This window comes from Clarias gariepinus, chromosome 9, assembly GCF_024256425.1.
Source record: "Clarias gariepinus isolate MV-2021 ecotype Netherlands chromosome 9, CGAR_prim_01v2, whole genome shotgun sequence".
Lineage (NCBI taxonomy): Eukaryota > Metazoa > Chordata > Actinopteri > Siluriformes > Clariidae > Clarias > Clarias gariepinus.
Window position 1 is genome coordinate 37,513,342 of NC_071108.1, and position 22,949 is coordinate 37,536,290.

The 22,949-nt window shown below is 38.0% G+C and overlaps 3 protein-coding genes across 3 annotated transcripts in view; 2 read left to right on the top strand and 1 right to left on the bottom strand.

Annotated features, from left to right (window-relative positions):
- Positions 1–358: 358 nt before the first annotated feature.
- On the bottom strand, positions 359–5,973 carry LOC128529913 (uncharacterized). Its single transcript, XM_053503521.1, has 10 exons — positions 5,760–5,973; positions 5,229–5,316; positions 4,151–4,269; positions 3,622–4,041; positions 3,316–3,532; positions 2,985–3,140; positions 2,066–2,280; positions 1,822–1,975; positions 1,631–1,740; positions 359–1,114 (listed from the first exon to the last, which is right to left on the bottom strand). The coding sequence occupies exons 2-10, from the start codon at positions 5,266–5,268 to the stop codon at positions 803–805; spliced, it is 1,743 nt and encodes a 580-aa protein (XP_053359496.1). The 5' UTR covers positions 5,269–5,316; positions 5,760–5,973; the 3' UTR covers positions 359–802.
- Positions 5,974–5,983: 10 nt separating this feature from the next.
- On the top strand, positions 5,984–15,724 carry LOC128530635 (uncharacterized). The gene is made up of 4 exons (XM_053504682.1): positions 5,984–6,468; positions 8,451–8,549; positions 8,833–9,898; positions 15,624–15,724. Exons 1-4 carry the CDS (start codon positions 6,088–6,090, stop codon positions 15,722–15,724), a joined length of 1,647 nt encoding a protein of 548 aa, XP_053360657.1. The 5' UTR covers positions 5,984–6,087.
- A 4,624-nt stretch (positions 15,725–20,348) lies between these two features.
- The window catches only part of LOC128530464 (NLR family CARD domain-containing protein 3-like), a 44,207-nt gene continuing 41,606 nt past the window's right edge, over positions 20,349–22,949 (top strand). Inside the window, exons 1-3 of the mRNA XM_053504428.1 lie at positions 20,349–20,464; positions 20,876–20,930; positions 21,116–21,314. Of these exons, the coding sequence (XP_053360403.1) occupies positions 20,349–20,464; positions 20,876–20,930; positions 21,116–21,314 (370 nt within the window). The remainder of the gene's footprint in view (positions 20,465–20,875; positions 20,931–21,115; positions 21,315–22,949) is intronic.

Genomic DNA, 22,949 nt, shown 5'->3' on the forward strand with positions numbered 1-22,949 from the left:
ATACACTGCAAAAATTGCTAGTCTAAAAATAAGAAACAGTTACTACATTTGATAAAAAATTTACCTAAAACTAGTAAAATTATCTGTCCATGCAGCAAGTAAATTTTACTTGATAAGAAATCTTGAAATAAGATTTTTAAATCAAGAAATAAGTCATCTTAATTGAGTATTTAAAAGAGGCAAAAATAAGCTGAAAAATGCTGATTTTTAGATAAAAATACTTGCAATCAAGCTTAATACATCCAAATACTAAGTGAAATATACTAAATGTAAGTGTTTTTTTAATGTTCATAAAGTAATGCATTAGAACAAGACAATATTTTAAGTAAAATTACTCAGTATTAGTGCAATATATAAAGTTACATTTTGAAACAAGTTGATTCATCTTGAAATAAACCAAAATCCATATTAAGACTAAGCCCAAAAAACTTTAAACCAGTTCTTATTCTTAGAATATACTGTATTCTACAGAAATCACAACCTGGACAGCAGTACGATAATAGTCAACATTTATTAAGCTCACTAAACGATATATTGTTGACAATACTACAAAATTAAGCTACTACAAAATACTACTAAAGGCCCAAATGCAAATTACATGGCAATCACACATTGCAATAATAACAGCACAATCAACAAAAGTGCTTAGTTAAACCTTAACATGCTTCAGGTGAAGTGCTGTTTAAGAGCTCTTCTAGCAAATAAACACAGAACATTGCTAGCCAAGTCATGAAGAAAAGCTACACAGAGGTACTATAAAACAAACAACCCCATCTGACCTGATAAAACGCTGCACATTCACCTATTTTCCAAAGAAGGACTTCCATTCAGCTATTGCTCTTTTATATGTGCTAGTGGCATCTTGATTATGGATGGTATCACAGATAACCTCAGTTTGTATGACAGAGAGGAGCGTTGCAACACATTTTGGGTATGTTAAGTGCAAAGTGTAGTAATATGCCATTAACACCAACATTCCTTCCCAAAATTCCTCCAATGGAAGAGTGCTCACTGGTACGTTTCCCACAGCAACAATGGTGGATGTTCCATCAAAAAGCAGCACCGGGGAGGAGAGGGGCCGCTTCTGCAGGTATAACATAGCATCTTCACCGGGCTAGAATAGAACAAAAAAAAGGATAAAATGTTGAAGGATTTAAAAAAAGGAAGCAGCACTGTGCAACCATACTGCTTAAGCAACTAACAACTGAATTGCACTATCAGTTTACAATGCTCTGACTTACTATTGGAACAGAATGAAATACAATTATTAAAATAACAGTGAAATTTGTTTAAAATTTCTGAACTGTGAGCATGAAATGTATCGTTATTTTATAGTTTGCAAAGACTTTATAAATCATATTTATTTTTATTTATTTAACAACCTTCTTTTATCTCTGTTAGAGAGACGTTAAAGAAATGTTTGCTGAAGGTGTTACTTAAAAAAAAAAAAAAATCTCTACTTGTGTCCTGATTGCAATGTAATTTTGTTCTGTAATGACAAAAGAATCTTGAATGAAATCTCTGCTGAACTAAACTTTTAAGCTGCTCCTCTTATGTATGAATATGCACAAAAATAAAAGTAAATGGAATAAATGTTAGTGGCTGTTAAAGTATTAACAACCGCTCTCACCTTAAGGATATGAAGGAGAGCCTCACTGGCATTTCCCAGCCGCTTTGGTGGTGTAGTTGGGGAAGGAAAAAGTGATGGAAGAGCATCGAAGAGGGCAATAGTGAATTCCACTATGGACAGATAAATGGCACTTAATGAAATAGGTTGAACATGCTTGATGTATGGATTTAATGCATGGAAAGGCAATTTACCTCCATGCACATCCAAGGGAAGAGGAGGTTTCAAGATTTTCTTCCACACACCATAGAACTGCACCTTAGAACAAAACTCTGCCCATCTACCCTTCATTTCCTCTATAAATTTGCGGTTGGAGCCACCAACAATGCGACACAGTTCACCCATAACCTAAGATAAAAAATTTAGCTCAGTTAGTCAACCATTAACTAAACCTATCCTAGGAAAAAAAGGTATTCAAGTTAAGGTAGTTAAACTTACATTTTGAATGTCTTTGAAGCATGGGTATGCCTCAAAGACTTTTGTGGGTCGGTCTTCTTCCCTTGTAACATCTGAATTAATGAAAGCTCGCCTGGCCTCAAATTCAAGGTCCAAAATCTGAGCAACATCGCTTTGGTTGGGTTTTGCATTGGACTTCTTGTACATGTTGCTCAAGGTTTTGTAGTGCCTTGCCTGCATCTTCAGACTGTCATGATCTCATATGGGAAAAAGCAGAAAGTAATTGTAACTGTCAATATAAATATAATAAGGCATGGTATTACTAGACTGACAAAAAAATCTAAGTCTTAAAGACAATGAAATTCTTCAAATTACTGTTTTTATAATTGATAATTATTATCATTAGTGCTTAGGTTAAATGCATGTTCAACAAGGCTGTACTGAACTGACTCTTTTCTGTGTGTACTTCTTGTTATGTCATGGTCCTGAATGCTCTATGTTAAGTCTTTATTGAAAATAATTTAGTTATTACTTTACAAAGGCAGGTTTAAGATACCCACCTGTAAAATTATGGGGAAAATAAAATGTCTGAATTTGTTGTATTGTCTGTTTATAGCTAACATCTACTCACGATGGCTGTGACCTAATGGATAAAAATCTTTTAGGTAATTTGATCTACAATACTCATGAGGCATGATGGATGCAACTAGCATGACACAGGATTTAAAAGTCGCAATCTGCAATGAATTATAGCTACTACAAGATGTTTAAATATTTTACTATTGTGTGGTCATCAAGTGTAATACTGTTACTGATGGCCAGCTGACAAGATGGTATGAGGGCTTTATATAAAACAAGGTAAGGGGGTTATTATTGTAGATATATGGTGGAACTGATCTGTAAAAGGAGATACAGATACTGTAGCATTTTGAGAAGCAGCTAAGGGTGATGGCAGACTTACCAACAACATCCTCTGGGGGTGCAGTTGGAGGAGGTGGAGCTGTAACAGTCCTGGGTGTGGAGCATCGAGCTGACTTGGATGATGTCAGTGAAGCCAGGGTGGTACTGCTTGGCTTTGTTGACACACTGGGGGGTAACTGCAATAGGGGTGATTTCTCTGGGGAAAATAATTGAAAATTAAATTAAGAATAGGAAAATAACTAGAAAGTACAGACAAATATCCAATATTGTGCCTAACTTGCAATGTTTCCAAATTTAAAGGCAACTGTGGTCTCTTTTTGTTTTTAGATGTCTAAAAATTAGTACAACAACAGCACATTTTCAGCACACACCTGCACTCGAATTGTCCTCACTGATGTCATCATTGCTCTCAAGAATTATGGTACCATCACTTGTTTCACCGCTTAGGTCACCGTCTGTCCCAATGTCTGTGTCATCTGAGCTGAAAAGAGTCTTCTTGGCTTTGCCTCGTTGTGGCATGGAACCCTGCCTCTTCCTTGGAGACCTCATGTTTTGCAGTCGCTTGTACAGTTTGGTGTAGATGGTCAGCTGTGATACACCATTTATTTAAAAAATAATTTTATCTTATTGTTGTCTCACTCAGTTTTGGTTTTTTAAATGTGAAAAGGATGACTTACGTATGGCATGTATGCATCAGCATCACGTAACATAGGGTAATACTCAACAATCTTCTGTGACATTGCTCTCATTTCAAGTTTGGAGGGGTAATTTACTTCTTTCCCCATGGGACTAGCTCGGAGGATTGCAACCATGCTGGTAACGGTGTTCCTTATAAGTCTGCAACAGAGCTCCTTTGACATCTTACAGTCCTTTTCCTTTCCATTGCGGAGCAATGCAAAGTACTGACTGCGCACCATATCCAGCTCTGAATCTGTGTACACCACATACTCTGGTGGGTCTGGCATTTTCATCATTTTATCAGCAGTGTAGGAAATGGGAGTGGAGGTTTGAGGCTGACATTGTGGCACATCACTAGGAAAGGCTTTTCTCCCACTTCGATGACAAGTGTTGGCATCTTGATCAGTAACACTTTCACACTATAACAGTTGCAGTGGATAAAAACAAATAAAATACAGATTAGGAGAAATAATAATGTCAGACAATTTGTACAGTAATCATTGCATTTGTTGTATATTGTGTATTTACCTTTTGACTGATGAAATCCCAAAGCTTCTTTCTTTTGAGAAAATTTTCAGGGCCAGGAAAAAGATCCTTCAGGTCATCCCGGCTAAAGCTTTTCAAAGCTTCCTCATCAATATTGGCAGCTGTAGATTGGTAAATAGATTGGTAATTTAAAATTAGGTTTTTTTTTTTTAACTCTCGAAGAGTTACCATTTATTTGGCTATATGTTCAAAGCACAAATACATGTTAGTCTGTTTTTTTTTTATTTCTCTTAAATGTCTGAAAGTTCTCAGTTATCCAGATCATAGTAGTCATTATCTGCATTAAAATAAAAAAATAAATAAAAACAAAGTCAGCTGGAATTCAAAGAAAGTGTTAGGCCTGCAACCAATGACTATTTTGAAAGTTGAGAGGTCATGGATTGATGAAAGAATCATGATAAATCATATAATACACTACACCATTCCTAAAAACTCTTGCATATTGTTCATATTTTTTAATTCAACCACATCAAGTCAGTAATATAATGCAACTTAACCCATTTGCTCAATTGATGTGCTTAAGTACAGATTTAGACACTTTATTTACATTTTCTTCTACTATACTCAACTACATTGTTGAGGCCAATTTGGTCATTCTAATTCACTACATTTTATATGACAGCTTAGTTTTTGTTGCTGCACTGATTATAGGTTGTAAATAACAAAACCAATTTCTGACTATATGTTTCCATAGTAAGTAATAATTACAGAATACTTTGTGTTAAAAATTAAATGAATAAAAGACTAATTAAAACATTGTTGGAAATTAAATCTGAAAATTACCTGATTTAGAGTCAACTTATTAAATATAATCCAAAAGTGCAGCGACACAAGTAAATGTAAGTAAGTATGTAAGTAATACTTTAATACTGTGGACTACTCTGTCCACAACAAGGTTCCAGGTATATTTTGTAAAAAAAAAAAAAAAAAAAAAAAAAAGGCTGGGACGCAGACTGATTATACTCTAACGAACACTTCAGTATATATACAATCCCGCATTCGAAGTTTCAGAAATAGATGCTTAGGCAATCTTCTTACAAAACTAAAAAACGTGACTTACCCTGCAATACCGACAATATGGTGTTGTCAAACGTATCCATGCCAAGATTATTGTTCTGGCTCGCTTCCCAAGCCTGGACACACAGTACCTGGTAAAAAAAAAAACGGAGCTGGAGTAAGCTAGCAAGCGTTGACCTGCCAGTTGACCATGCTAGTTGCTAATACCCCTATCTCATCTCACCTCACCTCACCTCCGCGCAGTGGCCATAAGTACAGTAAATAGATTCACCGCGAGTTTTTGGCGCTGCGAGTACGTTTCAATCTTTCCGCATGAAAAATTAAACATTTTTGGCGGCCCTATCGGAAGCTTGCGGACCATGCAGAACTTCGCGGAACGTCGGCGGGAAACCGCGGCAGCTCACGGTGCCCAACATCGCATCTCACCGTGAGTCAAACCGCATAGGTGAGATAGGGGTATAACAAGGTAGCACGTTAGCTAGCCATCACAAAATGCAACTTTCTTAATAGTATCGTGGTCCTAAAATAGTTGTTTTCAAAAACGTAAATTATAAATAAACTTAAAGTTACTAACCTTCAACTGTTTGCTATGTTCTCATAAAATCTCTTCGGTACCAGAGCAGGAAATAACTTTTTCTTGTCGCCGGCAAATGAGGTCATCAAGGTCGACATAAATGACACTGCGCAGACGCAGAAAATATATATTAAAAATATATTCTTGTTTTGAAAAAGCTATAATAAAATAAAAAGTGATTGCCTAAAAACTAATTAAATAGCCTCATTTTAAATTAGAATAACTTAATATAAATATAGTATTTAAAAAACACTCACCTACCTTTCCCATGATCCCTCACGGTCACGCAATGTAGACGACAAGAAGAAGAAGAAGAAGGCGATTCACAATGGCGGTTTGGAGATGTATGATATGTTTCGTCTTTGTTGCTTTAACTCTGAAGGTCCTCCTTAGCCACATAAATGCAGTTCATGGTCGAAGTCAGGATTTTTGGGTTTATTGTGGAATAGATGGATGTGAACAGGATTTCAGAGTTTTTAACTCGTTCTTTCGCCACATTAAACGGACGCACCCTCTGTATTTGACAAATGGATGCCCATCAAGAGGATGGAGGACGACATCTACATCACGCTCTTTAGGCTCGGAAGTTTTTGGTGTTTCGGTCTTTGCCAACTGTAGCACTCCTGCAACAACCAGCACTGTGGAAATATTGACTGGTGCATCTTTGCCTGAAACGCAGCAGCCTCAGCTTACTGGCAGTCCTGTCACCGTAAGTGTTAAACTAATTAAATAAAACAATTTTAATTTTATTTGAGGTTGTATGACTTTTACTTATTCTACTGTGTTTTCTACTGCTCAGACTTTTACATTAAGCTACTTCTGTCTCTCACACACACCTGCACCTGTTCCCCTCTCCCACTGTGTGTGCGACCCCAGCCAATTCGTTTACTGTTGTTCCTGTAGCAGGCACTTTATTTTTTTTAGTTTACATCATAGATAAAATAAATAGATTAATTTTACCTCAGTCATTGTTTGAAAACATGAAAAACTTATAAATTTTTCAGTCTCAGTTATAAATTCAGATGACCGCCTGTAATGTCGTCAACCAGATATGCCTTTCACTTTAAATTGAACCTGAAGCATTTTGTACAAGAAAATACAGAAATATATACCTTTTATCATTAAATAAAAATATACCAGGATATGGATTTTTGTTCATATTGGCCAACCCTAATCACACCAGCTTAAGTAACTTGCTTATTTACTTAGTGAAAACATATCGTTTTTGCCAGGTGCTTGGAGTTAGGTTTATGCTTAAACTTGAATTTAATTTGTCTTGCAAAAACTATTTTTGTCTTTTTAAATACTAAACAGGGCCCGGTTTCTCGAAAGCTTCTTATCACTAAGTAGTTCTTAAGTTGTACCTTAACCTCTCTCTTAACGTTATGACGCATTTCCCGAAACGTTCTTACGCTAAGTATCTCTTAGCTAAGTCACACGATCGTAAGGTTGGTCTGGACCAACCTTAACTCACTCTTAGCGTAGTTTCAGCTTAAGACGCTAGTGAGCAGCAGTCTTTATAAATCAGCGGTGTATGGAAGCACATTATGGCACGTTATCAAAGTCATATTAATGGTTGAATATACTTTAGACCTGTTTATGAATTTTATTTTATTTAATATCAGAACTAGTAGAGTGACTTTTAATTAGCCTATTTCATAATGTGACTAATGCATTAAAATTGCCAATCACTTTTAATATTGAACAGGTGGCAAACTATTTGGCAGCGATACAGCGTGTTGTTGTGCTAAACTGAAGACGACACCGTGCGCGGAGCCGTGTGGTTCATGTCTATTTTTCCTTTAGGGAAAACTTCAGCCCTTTTCATATTTTGCCTGAGGTGGATATTTAAAAAAAAGTTTCGCCTTTCAAAGCAACAGATTATGGAGCTTCTTGACCTGCTCAGACCTGCACTTGCCAGGCCATCGCGTCGTACTTACGCTCTACGTCCTGATGTCCAGCTGCTCACTGCTTTTTGTTTAAAATATGTTTCATTGATCATTAACCATCATTCATGACTGGATGGACTTTTCTTTTGACACGTTTTATTTTATGATGAAATTTGATTTAGTTAAATGAGAAAATAAACATAGGAGTTTCAAACCCCGCATCTTTTCATTTTTCTGAGTGATTATAATGCTGTATACCCCTATATCACCTATGCGGTTTGACTCGCTGTGAGATGCGGTGTTATACCCCTATCTCACCTGCGCGGTCTCGCACTGTGGCCGTAAGTAGGGTTTATCATGATTCAGAGCGAGTTTTTGCGCTGTGATTACGTTTCCATCTTTTCGTGTGAAAAATTAAGCATGTTTAATTAAACGCGGAACGTTAAAGGAACGTCTCGGACAATCGCGGCAGCTCACGGTGCCTAACATCGCCTCCCACCGTAAGTCAAGCCGCATACTGTAGGTGAGATAGGGGTATTAGGCACTGTGAGCCGCCTCGAGAGCACTAAGTACCTTTTATCCCTCCCCCCTGAGAGAGCTTGGCCAATCAGCTAGGCCTCCGGCTGTGAGAGGTTACAGCATCACCCGGGGATCGAACCAGTGATCTCCGGATGATAAGCCGAGCGTTTTACCACTGCGCCACTCGGAGGCAGAACGTTTTTAATTTTGTGAGTCAATAAAAGTAAGTCCAAATAGGTATAATTGCCAATAGGAATATAATTTTTTTTATTATGCGCTAAAGGAAGAAGCTGTTGCTGTAACATCCACAACCAGACCTGATATTGCCAGATCTGCGGCGGCTTTTGCCATCAGTGTCAAGGAACAGTGCCACTTGTCACAGGTATATTTGTTTTAATTGGAAAATACACTACATTTACATTTGGCAGACGCTCTTGTCCAGAGCGACTTACATTTTATCTCATTACACATCTGAGCAGTTGAGGGTTAAGGGCCTTGCTCAAGGGCCCAACAGTGGCAACTTTGTGGTTGTGGGGTTTGAACCTGGGATCTTCCGAACCGTAGTCCAAGGCCTTAACCACTGAGCTACCCCTGGCCCCACACTACAGACACAGATATCTTGTTCATTGTAGAAGAATTTACTTTAGTTTTAACTATTTTTACAGAGAATGGTCAACCATATAATCTCAGGAGTGCAACAATATCAAGTTGTTCTTCTGGATACGGTGAAGGAGAGAATGAGAAAGGTGTTTGAAGAGCATCCTGACCTCACCACTCACTTTCAAGATGATGTTTTGGCTACATTTGATACGTTCGTGGATCCTTTCTCCACCATTGCATATGGACAACATACGGCCACTCGGGAAGTAGTCAACCCAGAGGAAGTAGTAGTATCCCAGAAGATTTGCTGGGTAAAGCAAGGTCTTTCAAGGGTCATGTCCATAAGGAATAAAAGTTTTTACTATGTACCTCTAATTGAAAGTCTAAAGCAATTATTGACTAATGTGAGAATCTTCACCATGTTGAATACTGCACCACAGAGAAACAGAGAGGGATACTTTTACAATTTTACTGATGGGTCCCTCTTTACATCTCACCCATTATTTTCTCAAAGGCCTAATGCATTGCAAATAATACTGTACACGGATGAAATTGAAATTTGTAACCCCTTAGGGTCCCATGCTTCTGCAAATAAATTGGTCATGTTTTATTATACTTTGGGTAATATTGATCCTAAATTTAGATCAAAGTTGGCTGCAGTACGACTTCTTGCTATTGCTAAAGCAAATGACATTTCTCAGTGGGGTGTTGATGTTGTACTGAAAAGAATTCTTCAAGATTTAACATTGCTTTACAATGGTGTAAGGATTGAAACATCAGCTGGTGAAACTGAGTTGTTTGGTGCTGTGATAGCTGTATGTGGAGACACACTTGCCCAACATGAGGTTGCTGGCTTTAAAGTAGGAGTTGGTTTTGCTCATAGCAAATGTAGACACTGTGAATGCACATTTGAAGATATGCAATGTATTTTTGAGGAGGGGAGTTTTGTGGAAAAAACTTTGGCAAAACACATTAGGCAGTGTCTTGAAATAGATAAAGCAAGCACAGAATATTTGAAAGCAGCACTCAAAACTACTTATGGAATTAATAGAAGAAGCAGACTAGTTGATTTTCCTGCATTTGACCTGATCAAACAAACTCCACAGGACATAATGCATGTTATTTTTGAAGGTGTTGCACCAATGGAAGTTAAGTTTGTATTAAAACACCTTATTTTATTAGGACAGATAGAATTAGATGAGTTTAATTCAGCCATTCAAAATTTTCCTTACTCACCTCTCGAAATACGGGATAAACCATGTCCTATTAGTGTCGCCACCCTAGCAGCTAACGACAACAAATTAAAACAGTCTTGTGGGCAGATGTTAATTCTTTTAAAAATACTACCATTTCTTTTAAATGCAGTGGACAATGAGTATGTTAAATTTATTCTTAAGTTAATTGAGATAGTTCAGATAGTTCTTGCTCCCATTATTTCTTTTGAAACTGTATTGAAACTCCGACGTATGGTTGAACAACATCTGCATCAGTTCAAACAACTTTTCCCTGAAGCCAATGTAATACCCAAGCAACATTATATGTTACATCTTCCTAGTCAAATTATATCCCTTGGTCCTTTAATAAGGAGTATGTGCATTCGCTTTGAGGCAAAGCACCGCTATTTTAAGCAGTGGGCTTCCAAGTTAAATTTTAAGAATGTTTGTAAATCACTAGCAAACCACAATCAGTTACTTGAATGGTGTCAGAATGAAATAGCTACTGAACATCCAATTTTTGCAAATGAAACTGAATCAGGGCCTGTATCAGCTGTTACAAATACTGAATATGTTAAGAAAAAAGTCAAAGAATTTTTGGGAATAGAGTTCACGCAATCCATTGTGTCAGTGAAATGGTATGTTCTTAATGGCAATAAGTACATTAGTGGGAAGTCCTTGATTATTATAGATGTGGATGGCACTTTCCCAGTGTTTGGACTGATAAAGGATATCTTTTTGATAAATTCCTCTTTCATTGCTTTTGAGTTCCAGCGCTATGAAACTTTACATTTAAATCAAGACTTTTTGGCATATGAAGTAGCTGTGCCCATTCTTGCCCAAGCTACAGAATTAGTACATGAGCTCATTGATTATACTTCATACTTTTCTATTAGTTTCAAGGAAAGTGTGTTTGTGCCCATAAAATACAGTCTTTGTGATATTATTGCCCAGAGAAATCATATTAGGGATGCACCCTAATCTAGCTTACATCAGCTCTGGTGACAAACATTAGCCATCAAATTTTCCATAAACAAATATTCTGTTTCTGTTGTGCCACAATAATGCTGGCATGCTACATTTAACAACTGTCAAATGATATGAGTTGTGGTTCACAAATGTTTTATCTTTCATATTGTGTGGACAAATTTGAAATCTGTTGAATAAAATGTTTTCAACAGATGCCTTATGTGCAGTTCTTAAATCAAGCAAACTGAGTTTGACACAGAATCTTAAAAAAAGTTTTATTTTGTAAGACGTCTGGTGAAATAACTAATTTAGCTTATTTTAAGAGCTATTCTATCCAATTTAGGATTCTGGACTAATAGAGACAAAATGATATACTCATGCTCAGTTTAAGATTATGATATAAAATCAAGTATTAAGAGCAAGTAAGTAATTTTTAAAACAAGGCAAATTATCTATCATGTCTGAAAGTCAGATTTTAAATCATGGCAAGTGCCAGATCATTTGCAGTGTAGTTAACGGTTTTTGATGAGCAGAAACATTTAAGTGTGACAAACATGCAAAAGAATAAGAAATTAGGAAGGGGGCAAATAGTTTTTTACACCACGATATATATATATATATATATATATATATATATATATATATATATATAATCTAGAGATAATAAATCTCTGTACATCTTTAATCAATTATTATTAGTGGTGCTTGCAAAGCATCACTATTGTTATCTTGCAAACTTAAGTGTGTATGTAATTATGTAATAATTATGTGATAATTAACCACCCACAGACTTAACATTGAGACCAACTTTGACCGAGTCCCATGAGTGAGGTGTCAAACCATGCGCCTTATTCGGGAATGGGGTGCTGTGACTTTTCTAAGGGGTCGGTGGTTAATTGCCCCCTAACCTCCCATAGACTTAACATTGAGACCAACTATGGATCCCACTGGAGTAGAGACAGGGGGGAGGGCTCATTTAAGTCAGGCAACCAGTCAGTCTTTCGGATTGATCATGATGCTCTTAAGCCACGCCCCCTAGCATGCTGTTAGCATGATGCTAACATGATTAGCATGTTGCTGGCATTATGCTAGCAAAATTAGTATGTTGCCAGCCTCCTGATAATTATATCAGCACATCGCTAGCATTATGCTAACTGTAGTAGCATTTCGCTAAAAACATATGTAGAATGTTCCTAGCATAATGCTAGTGTGATTAGCATGTTGCTAGCATGACCTTTAGCCGATTAGCATGTCGCTAGCATTATGCTAACACTGATTAGAAGTGACCCGACATGCGCATAGACACACTTTAAAATTTCTTCAGGAATTTTCGCTCTCTAGTTTTTATTTTCCTTTTTCCACCTAAAATTTTGCAGCGTTTCTCGTCCCGCAGTCTTGAGAAAATCCACACATATGTTACATTGTTTCGCGCGGCCCGATCGGGAATGGTGTGCTATGACTTTTCTAAGGGGTAGGTGGGTAATTAACCGCCCCGAAAAATCCCAGAAAAATCCCATTGACCCCGAAAAATCCCATTGATTTAACATTGAGGCCAACCTTGACGGATTGTAGCGCAGAGGGATTTTTTTAGAAACATAAAATTTAACACATTTAAAGATGTTTGCAGCCTGTGTCAGAAGATATCATGCACAAGGGTATAGGTTTTAGCCCCAGGGCAAGAGAGCTCCCCAAAGTTGCCCTATTGACTTATAATAGGGATTTTGGCGAATAACTAGTCCCGCACCGTTCATCGAAGACCCATGAGTGAGATGTCAAATCGTGCAGAATATTTGGTAATAGTTTGCTTTGACTTTTGGTAGGGATTTGTTGCATGGTCTCCCCAAAATTCCCAAAAAACTATCCCATTTTTCACCATTCATTTCAATGGGAAATGGCCCGAAAAAGGGTCACAACCCAGGCCATTTGAAGGCCCTACCGCTCGGCCATCGTTTGTCGTAGAAACATCATTCAAACTTTAAATGGGTCACAAGACTTTGGACTTTTATGGATTAGGACCATGTCTTGTTATCTTTTATGGTTTACAAGAGCAGTTTAAGTTTTATGAAAATTTAGATTTTTCATTAAATGTTCGTGCCACTGTCAACTGCCATAAAAAACAGAGTGTGGAGAATAATTTGCAATAATTTGCCAAAAAAAAAAAAGGTTTGCTGCCCAAACCTTTTGCCCTACATGTATTTTTACATCAAAACGTAGCTATCGTTGTCTTCTTTCACCCAGTCTATTCCTCATTGAAATCAGATTTACGGTTTGCTCACAAATGCCATTGGAGCGCGGCCTCATCCCTCTCGTTTCCCCATAGATGCCCATTCTAAAACTGCTCTAAATTTTTAGCCCAAATTTATAATCGGAGGGTGTCTTTACACCGTCACTACATTTTTATAATACATTCTAAAGCAATGGGAATTTAATATGTAAAATTAAATTTAATATGATAAAATTCCTGTTTGCCGCTCAAAACTGCTGAATTTTCAGCAGAAATTTGCCATCTGAGGGTGTTGCAGGGTGTCTTTACACTGTCGCCACACCAGTATAATACACCATACGGGCATGAGAATTCAATAAGACGTAGTCTGGATAATCGCACCTACGGTTCTCTGTTGGGAAGCATTTGTTTGAGAGCTTAATTCCTGTTTGCCGTTCTCTTTGTCTGTCCCAGAGGAGTCTGCGTAATAGCCCCACTTATTACAACTCCCCCTCCGCCACCAACAGAAGTTTGCCACTCCCATTTTCTTTAGGAAATGTACCTCTCTAGTTATTATTATTAATAAATAGTTTATTTACAAGTTATACATGTTTTAACGGTATGTTTTTGTTTCAATAAATATTTAATATTTAATGTCCGTAGTGTGAAATTTTCACAGCAGCAGCGACAGGTATTTGAGGTGCTTGTGTTACCATGGTGACGCACGGAGGAAGTGATGTCTGCGCTGGTGACAAGTGTGTCTGCGGTATCCATGGTTTGACAAAAGCACGGTTTGACCCCTTATCACAGCAAGGATGCCGGCGTCATGGGTGCTGTGCGTTGAAGACGAGGCATAATAGCAGAGGTGAATACTTTGAAAGAGTCTTTAATGAAGAAGACGGAACATAAATAAACACTCACACTATAGCACTAAGGAGCATGAAAAAATTAAACTAGGAAATCAACATAACACTGAAAAAACACAAAGGATTCATAATAACTTAACCATAATCTTCATCAAACAAGAACTTGATACAGCAGGACCTAACTGAACAGGAGCTAAACAAAACAGGAGATAACAACCGTGTATACAAAACTAAACAGGTACTTCATCAAACAGAAGCTAAACATAACAAGAGCCAAACATAACCAGATCTAAACATGACCAGGAGCTAAACATGACTGGGGTTAAACAAAACATGAGAAACACAAACCAGGAGATGACCTAACAGCAATGTAACAAAACAGCACTTTAACACAACAGATGCACGACAAGGGGCAAACTAAACACAGGACTATTTATAACTAGGGATGCACCGAAATGAAAATTCTGGGCCGAAAACGAAACCGAAATTTTTTGGATGCACTTGGCCGAAACCTGATACCGAAACCGAAAATGACTTCATTAAAAACATGTTTAAAATATTTTTTTTGTTTGTATTAAAAAAACTACAAATTAATTAAGCAATCAAACTTTTATTGATAATAAATAACAGTAATAAGGCTGTTTAACAATAACAAAACTAAATAAAATTTCTTTGTAACAAAATTGTGCAAAAAAAATGCTAGCTGCTGTGTTGATGTGCTAGTTGGCTTAGTTTTAACCAACGTTGTTTGATGGTATTCCTCAAATTCAATTGCGTGTCTTGACTTAAGGTGGTGTATTAAACCTGTAGTCAAAAATGTCTTTGCTGTTGAACCCCCTCTTGAAACTTTTGCAGAGCAAATGTTGCATATTGCAACTTTGCTGTCCTCATCTGAAACTTTGAAGTGCTTCCAAACCGCCGACATACTCCGTGTTTGATGCGTAATGACAGCGCGAACGAGACGGGAGGATGGGAGAGGCGTGGCGACAATTTCGGCTTTTATTTTCGGCGCTTTCTTATGTTTCTTAATTTCGGCGGCCGAAATTTCGGTGCATCCCTATTTATAACCAACTTAATTAGTTGCCTCGGTTCAGGTAAGCGCTCCAGTTACCTGCATTCTGGGAGATGTAGTCCAAATCACAAAGAAACACAAAATGCAATGAGAAGTTTCTGGGCGCAAAGGCCTAAAGCCTATCCCAGGAGACTTTGGGTTTAGGGCAGGCTACACCTTGGACAATAATTCATCTACTCCTGGGAATTATTTGCCTAAGGTTTGATAAGCAAAATGCATATTGACTGAAAAGGTGGTGCCAGTTCCACTGATGTTAGCTTTGCATTAGGAAAATGCTGAGTGTAAGAGGGCTCTATCCTTCCTACCCTCATTCAGAGTTCTCTTTCTGAGGATTTCCCTTTGAAGCAGTCATGAATGGGGTGTAAGGGCAGGTGTTGATCGCCGTGGACAGTGAGAGCAGGCACAGAGGCAGAGGGGTGTGTAATCAAAAAAGAGTCTTTAATGAACATTAAACACAAAGTATAAATAAAGACAAAGGAACAAACAATCTCAAACAATACTTATCTCTGTGCTAACAAGGACTCTCTGGCAGGACACAGACTGGAGGATGAAAAACACACGTCCTGCGGCGAGCCACAGGCAGAGGGACAAGTAACACGTCCTGCGGCGAGCCACAGGCAGAGGGACAAGTAACACGTCCTGCGGCGAGCCACAGGCAGAGGGACAAGTAACACGTCCTGCGGCGAGCCACAGGCAGAGGGACAAGTAACACGTCCTGCGGCGAGCCACAGGCAGAGGGACAAGTAACACGTCCTGCGGCGAGCCACAGGCAGAGGGACAAGTAACACGTCCTGCGGCGAGCCACAGGCAGAGGGACAAGTAACACGTCCTGCGGCGAGCCACAGGCAGAGGGACAAGTAACACGTCCTGCGGCGAGCCACAGGCAGAGGGACAAGTAACACGTCCTGCGGCGAGCCACAGGCAGAGGGACAAGTAACACGTCCTGCGGCGAGCCACAGGCAGAGGGACAAGTAACACGTCCTGCGGCGAGCCACAGGCAGAGGGACAAGTAACACGTCCTGCGGCGAGCCACAGGCAGAGGGACAAGTAACACGTCCTGCGGCGAGCCACAGGCAGAGGGACAAGTAACACGTCCTGCGGCAAGATACAGGCAGAAGGAGGACAAACATATAACAGAACACACAAACCATGCATGGAGCTGAAACTGGACACTAGAGGGAGACACTAAAGAGAGACACTAGAGAGAGGAAAGACACGTAGAGACTAGGGGAGACACGTAGAGACTAGAGACAGGAGAGAGACGGGACTAGGGCTAAAGACATGGCAGTCAGCTAGGCATGGCTTTTAGCTAAACATGGTTAAGATTGCTCTTAACCATGGCAGTCAGCTACACATACACCTAGCTAAACATGTCTTCAGCCCCAACATGCACTAAGCTACACTTACCTAATAGCTCAACACACACTAGGGAATTGGGGCACAGAAACACAGAGACAAGTGATACCCAGTGGCTAGGCTAGGAGACATTCAAAGGCCAAGCTCACTGGGACACTAGGGAGACAGGAAGCACAGAATAGCTAGAGACACAAAGGGGCTATGACTAGAAGCATGTTAGTTAACTCAACATAGCCAAACACACACCTAGCTACTTACCTGACTCTAGCTAAACACACAAGAACACAGGAGGACAACAACCACAGTACTTACATACATTTAGGACAGGACTGAATCAGCTTCACTAACACAGAACATACACAAAAACATTGCCAATAAGAGAGCCGAAGTCAACACAACTTAAATCAAAATATAACCTAAACAAAGAACAAAAACAAACCAAAACAAAATGCCCACACAAATGACAGTGATGATACCAAAAATGCTCGACCCAGTTTCCCAGTCTAAACAGCTATTTATAGATGGGTTAATGGCTACCTCGGCTTAGGTGTGCACTCACATCACCTGACCAAGGTGCCTGCTGGGAAACTGAGTCAGCCAACAAAAACTACAAATAAAAAACAGCGACCTCTGGTGGTGGACCCTTACAAAACCCTGAACCTTTGGCCAAATGAGACTAGTTAATGGCAGTTTATTTAAATTTAGCTGGGAATATAACTTTAACAGAAGAGATTAAGTATTCCAGATGCACATCTGGATTATTCAGAGGATTAGTGAGTATGAGAGTAGTGTTAATTTTGGGGGAAGTCTGGAAGCCTTAGATGGAGATAGCAATCTCCCAACTTCAGCATTACAACACTCACAGTATGGTGAGTGGGTACCGAGTTGGTAGCATACTAGCACAGCTTAAGCTCACCCAGGGGAGCTCCTCTTTTGGCATTTTACCTGTCAGATTTGCTCTCCTCACTGAAGCACCTGCTAAGAAGCGTAAATGAGCTCTGGCAACAGGAGACTCTATACTGAGACATATGAAATTAGCTAAGCTTTCAGGGACACCAGCAGCACTAGGGAGCATACTGGCTAAGAACAGGTTTTCAAAGATATACAAGTTATACAAACTGAAGCTAACAACATAAACCTTTGTTAGTTAGAGGTTAGTAGGTATGAGGTAAGTAACTTGGTAGAGGCATTTAAATGCTGTAATAATCTCTGGCCCCATCCCATTGCGACATGGTGAACACTTTATCTTTCACATTTAAAAGTAAATCAAATGCTTTTTTCCTCATCATTTTACTCACAATACTCTACAATGACAAAGTAGTTTGTAGTGTTTTGTTAATTTGTTAAAATAAGAAAGACTGAAAATTTTAATTTACATAAGGATTCAGATCCTTTATGTGTCACGGGTGCTGTGCGTGGGCTTGAGGTGAGGCATATATGCAGAGGTAAATACTCAAAGTCTTTTAATAAAGAAACAGAACATGAACAAACAAGCTTTTACTATAGAACAAAAGGGATCAAACTATGAAAAAGCCTAATTAGCATTAGCACAACTGACAAGACAGAAACTTAGGAAACAAATATAATATCAAAACAGAACAGAACAACAATATAACAAGAAGCTAAACTAAACAATGAGCTAAACATAACACGGAGTGAAACATGATTAGGAGTTAAACTAAACAGAACGGCATGACGCACAAACCTAGAAAATCCACAACAACATACTTGAACAGATGCCAAACCCAGAACAACAGAAAACATGGCTATTTATAATGAACCTCAGTTCAGATGAGCGCTCCCATCATCCCAAGCTGTCTATTCTATTAAAAAGTCATTTATCAATATTTACATTAATAATATTTCAGCAAGTTAGCAAAAAAATTTTTATTTGTCTAGACAAATAGTATATTACACAAAAAACTAATTATATACTGTGAATTGAATTGAATTGAAGTAACACAGTCCCTGAATTCATCAGCGTAGTCAGTTGAATTCCAATGTGGTCTCAGCCTTAGAGACTATGTGAAAGGGACGTGTCTATAGCAGTATGTTGTCACAAACACTGGATTGTATTGTGACTGTAGGACCACTGGACCACAACTCCTTCTGCACTTATCTCTTAGAGGAGCTTGTGTCTGTGTGTTTCTGTGGCTGGTCCTGTGAGTGTTTCACTTTAAAGTCCTAAATAAACATACACTAGAGAAAGATTTATTTGGTAAAAGTGTATAATGGAGGGATATGGTTCAGTAGTACTGTCGCTAATAATGTATTCGGTTGACTGGTTGGGTGCTTTATAGTGTTTATAGTGTCTTTATTGTGTTTAAACATTCCATCGCATACACACACACACACACACACACACACACACACCACATTAGGGACTGAGTGGAGTATTCTTTGTGGATTTAATTTTGAGTCCTCCAAATATATAAACTAAACTAAACTCTTTCTCAAAGTTATCCAGGGTTTAAGATAACATCAGCACGTAAACAAGCCCAGCTCTGACAGGACTTTTCGGTTTTATTCCTGCGCACTTCCTGGTCCGAACACTTTACCTGTGTGTGAGCGTGCGCTCCTCCTGTGTTCAGGTGAGTTTTATATCAGAACATTAACATTTAGAGCAGAACATTCCTTATTAAGAAGATTAACGGTGAGGGGTTTAGTTCCTTACACCATTAAAGTGCCTTTAGTGCCTTACTGATCATCACTAATATTTACAAGCTGTAGTTAGTTACTCTGTTAGTGACGCAGTTATTTATCTGTTTATCATTAGCCATGACATGTGATAAGCTTGTGCTAAGGAACGGTAGCTGTGTAGAACCGCCAAGTGTTTTTGTCATAAACTCACTGATTATTGGAGTAAAGTTACTGTATTATTACTGTCTTCACTGTATACTTCAGTAATATAGAGTTTATGTGTGTGTGTGTGTGTGCCCTTCCCCAACACAGTCAGACGGTAAAGTGAAAGTGAAACTCAGCAGCTCCAGTGTGTGTGTCAGTGATTATCTAAACCTCCAGTGTGTGTGTGTGTGACGGTGTAAATAAATGTTTCAGCAGTAAACACACGGTGAATATCTAAACCTCCAGCTGGAATATATCATCTCTCTGAATTTAATCTACATACACAACACGTTTAGGGAAATTTACTGAAGGTTGGATGAACAGAGGATGATTTGTTCCCCAATATAGTAATGATTTACTAAGAGTGAACATGTGTTCTGTATTGATCTGGAGATTACTGGAGATGTGTCAATCAACATTCCTTTAAATTACACTGGAACCTGGAATTGCGAGTAACGCGATTTGCGGTGTCAAAGGTATTCACATTCATTACTTGAGTAGAAGTATAGATACTAGGGTTTTAAAAAGACTTCTTTAGAAGTTGAAGTATCAACTCAAGCTTTTTACTCTAGTAAAAGTGTAAAAGTACTGGTTTCAAAAATACTTAAAGTATAAAAGTAAAAGTAACGTGAGGGGGAAAAGCATTAAGGATAAAAGCTTAGGCTGTGCCACGGGTCTATATACTGCACTAACACCTCATAAACAAAAAGAAAAATGTGGTGTTGTTTTTTTGTTGCATTTAGTGATATTTGGCCATAGTGATTTGGGATTCTGTACTGTATATGGCAATTGAAAAAGAATGCATTTTAGTACAATGCAAATACATTAAAGAACCATATACAGTATGTGTAGTACTGAGCATAAACATGTTATATGGAGAAGAAGATATGATAACTAGTGGCCTATAAGTATTTTAATGGTGCAAAAATATAATTAGTTTTATTTTTATTTTATATTTGTTAATTATTTTTATGTATTTATTTTTTTGGGCCGTGGAACGAATTATGCTTGTAATCCAGGGTTCCTCTGTAATCTCTAATAATATCTGTGTTGTAGAATGATGGAGGGAAAAAGATCAGACTCAGCAGAACCCAGCTGTGTGTCCATGAAAAGTGATGCGTCAATGGATCTTCCATTACTCTTCAGAGACAGAGACAGTTCTGCTAATGTGAGGTCAGTACAGGTGTGTTACAGCAGTGTTCCACCTGATCAAACTCACAGCTTTATTACATGTTGAAGCAATAAAACACTAAAGTGTGCAGTGCTGCAGCTCTCAGACTGGCAGTGAGGAAAAACTGCTTTAAGACTTCAGTTCAGCCTGCAGTCCCTGAGCTGGAGACTCACAACTACACAACTACTGTTACAGCTGTTACTATTGTTACACACCACATTCACCACTATACAACTGTTTAATTCACTCATATGGTAGTGTCAGTGAGGAAGTCCTCACATCAGTGTAGTGTGTGTTTATCGGTATATTTATCGGTGCGTGTTTTCTGGTGTGTGTGTGTGTGTGTGTGTGTGTGTGTGTTGTGAAGCTTTTTTATAGAAATTGTCTATATCATGTATTTTATTTGTTCACAGACAACAAAAGAAGAAAACAAACATAAAAAGAAATCAGCTGGACTCCATATTCAAGGTGTGTGTGTGTGTGTGTGTGTGTGTAAAGTTGTATCTCTGTGCTGCAGCATTAAGGGTAATCAGATAGAATTTCAGTGTAACTGTGGTAACAGAAAGAGACTTTTCTTCTCTATATAAAATAAAGGTCTCTCTCACTGTGTAAGATTATAATATCTAGAGATGTTCTTGTGTGTTTCTAACCAGGAGCTGGAACACAAAGTCATCACCCTGATAAAGAACGAGCTGAAGAGGTTTAGGAAGCTCCTGAGTCCAGATTACCCAGCATGCACTGAGAAGGAGGATGAGGAGGATCTGCACAGTGTCAGAGAGGGAGCGCTGAAGATCACACTGCACGTCCTGAAGAACATGAACCTCTCAGATCTCGCTAACACACTGCAGAACAGTAAGAGCTCTGAGTCACGACTTATACGTGGGTGATTCTCATGAAATCTTGGTTTCCAAAATTTTAAGCATGAAATTTTTTTTTTAATTACCCTTTTTTAACTTTTTTTTTCAAAGTCTGGAGTATTTGAGTATTTGTGAACATTAATTTTAAAATTTTACTTACCATTTAACACCTTTTTAAAAAGTCCTAAAAAAATCTCATTACCACAACACTCAACACAACATTTTAATGGTTAGTGATTGGTGCATGGGTGTCAACTCGCACGTTCTGTGATATTCCATTGTCATTCATACTGCCATTGTTTCAGAGCCCTTGACTAAAGCATTCGCTAATTAGTAAGTATAGTAGGTGGACAAGCGGTATGTTACTTTTACCGTCGCGGCGCACAGCAACAGCATTTGGGTTTGTGCGTTTGCTGGCTTTTACCACTGAGTGGCGCTATATAACTATAGACTGACGCCTTAGGCATCAGGTCGTTCTCTTCAGGATTAATGACCTGCAGCTTGTCTAGAGCCGCACGTAGTTGCAGATAAAATCAAGTAAACCATTGTAATTAAACAAATTCATAATCACAGTAGTAACATTACAAATTTATAATTTAAATTAAATTAAATATTTCTAGGATCGAATTTAAGCAACGTAAACGTTAACACACTGAGCCCTTAGATTTTATGTGTAATTTGAAAAGCTACACGTGTAGGGTCTTGTATCACCTTATATTTTGTGTTCTTTAAATCTGTAGTAGATTTATTACCTGGAATAAATGAAACTAAATGACCATAAAATAAAAAATTTCAACATTGTCAGATTAATGTGCAAAAACTATATAGTAAAACTATATAGGCTACATAGCCTTTATATGACTCTACTTTTATTTAGGTGCACTCATAATGACAAAAAAACTTTATGATTTTGTTAAATAAAGAAAGTAAACAGGGTTCTGTATCGGTTTAGGTGAACTTGAGCGCGTCAGAAAATGAGCCGAAACTCTGTGTATACTCACCTCACAGACGTGAAAAATATATACTTATAAAAAGAGAAATATCTGCTTTTATATAAACTAAAGAAAAACAAATTATTAGAATATGTAATTCGTATGAAAAGTGAATTATAGGTGCGTTCACTGGTGCGGAGACGACAAGATGACATGATCACCTTCATGGCATCACTACAGCCAAAACCAAAAAAATCACTAATTTATTAATAAATTATTAAAAAGGTCATTGTCCTTGCTGTTTTTCCTGATGCACTTATAATCATTAGTCTACTGCTGCCAGTGTACTGATTAGACTACATAGCAAATTAAAGAGCAGAATCACGACGCTCAACGCCCCGAGCCCAAAACTCATTTGAACTAAATTAACAAATATTTGAAGTAGATAACAATAGCCCACATTTATAAAAACAATTTTATTTAGACTATAAAAAATTATCCAGCATTTATTTTTAAGTGAACCAGCTGCCACTGTTCTTATACGGCTCTTTATCAGAGTAAATCAGTCAGTAACAAGCCTGTAACTTTTCATGTAGTACAGGTACATCTGTATGAATAAATTGTTTAAATGTATGTGTCATGAGCTATTGATCAGTGACTTATGTAAATGACTTAGTTTAGATGTAACTAAATGCTCA

Coding starts and splice junctions, on each gene's coding strand:
- LOC128529913 (XM_053503521.1), bottom strand. CDS start 5,268: ATGGATACGTTTGACAACACCATATTGTCGGTATTGCAGG. Junction 3,533..3,621: donor CTGATGCATACATGCCATAC/GTAAGTCATCCT, acceptor GGTGTATCACAG/CTGACCATCTACACCAAACT. Junction 1,976..2,065: donor GCTTCAAAGACATTCAAAAT/GTAAGTTTAACT, acceptor TTTTTATCTTAG/GTTATGGGTGAACTGTGTCG.
- LOC128530635 (XM_053504682.1), top strand. CDS start 6,088: ATGGCGGTTTGGAGATGTATGATATGTTTCGTCTTTGTTGCTTTAACT. Junction 6,469..8,450: donor TTACTGGCAGTCCTGTCACC/GTAAGTGTTAAA, acceptor TATGCGCTAAAG/GAAGAAGCTGTTGCTGTAAC. Junction 9,899..15,623: donor AATGCATGTTATTTTTGAAG/GTGTTGCACCAA, acceptor ACTCTCTGGCAG/GACACAGACTGGAGGATGAA.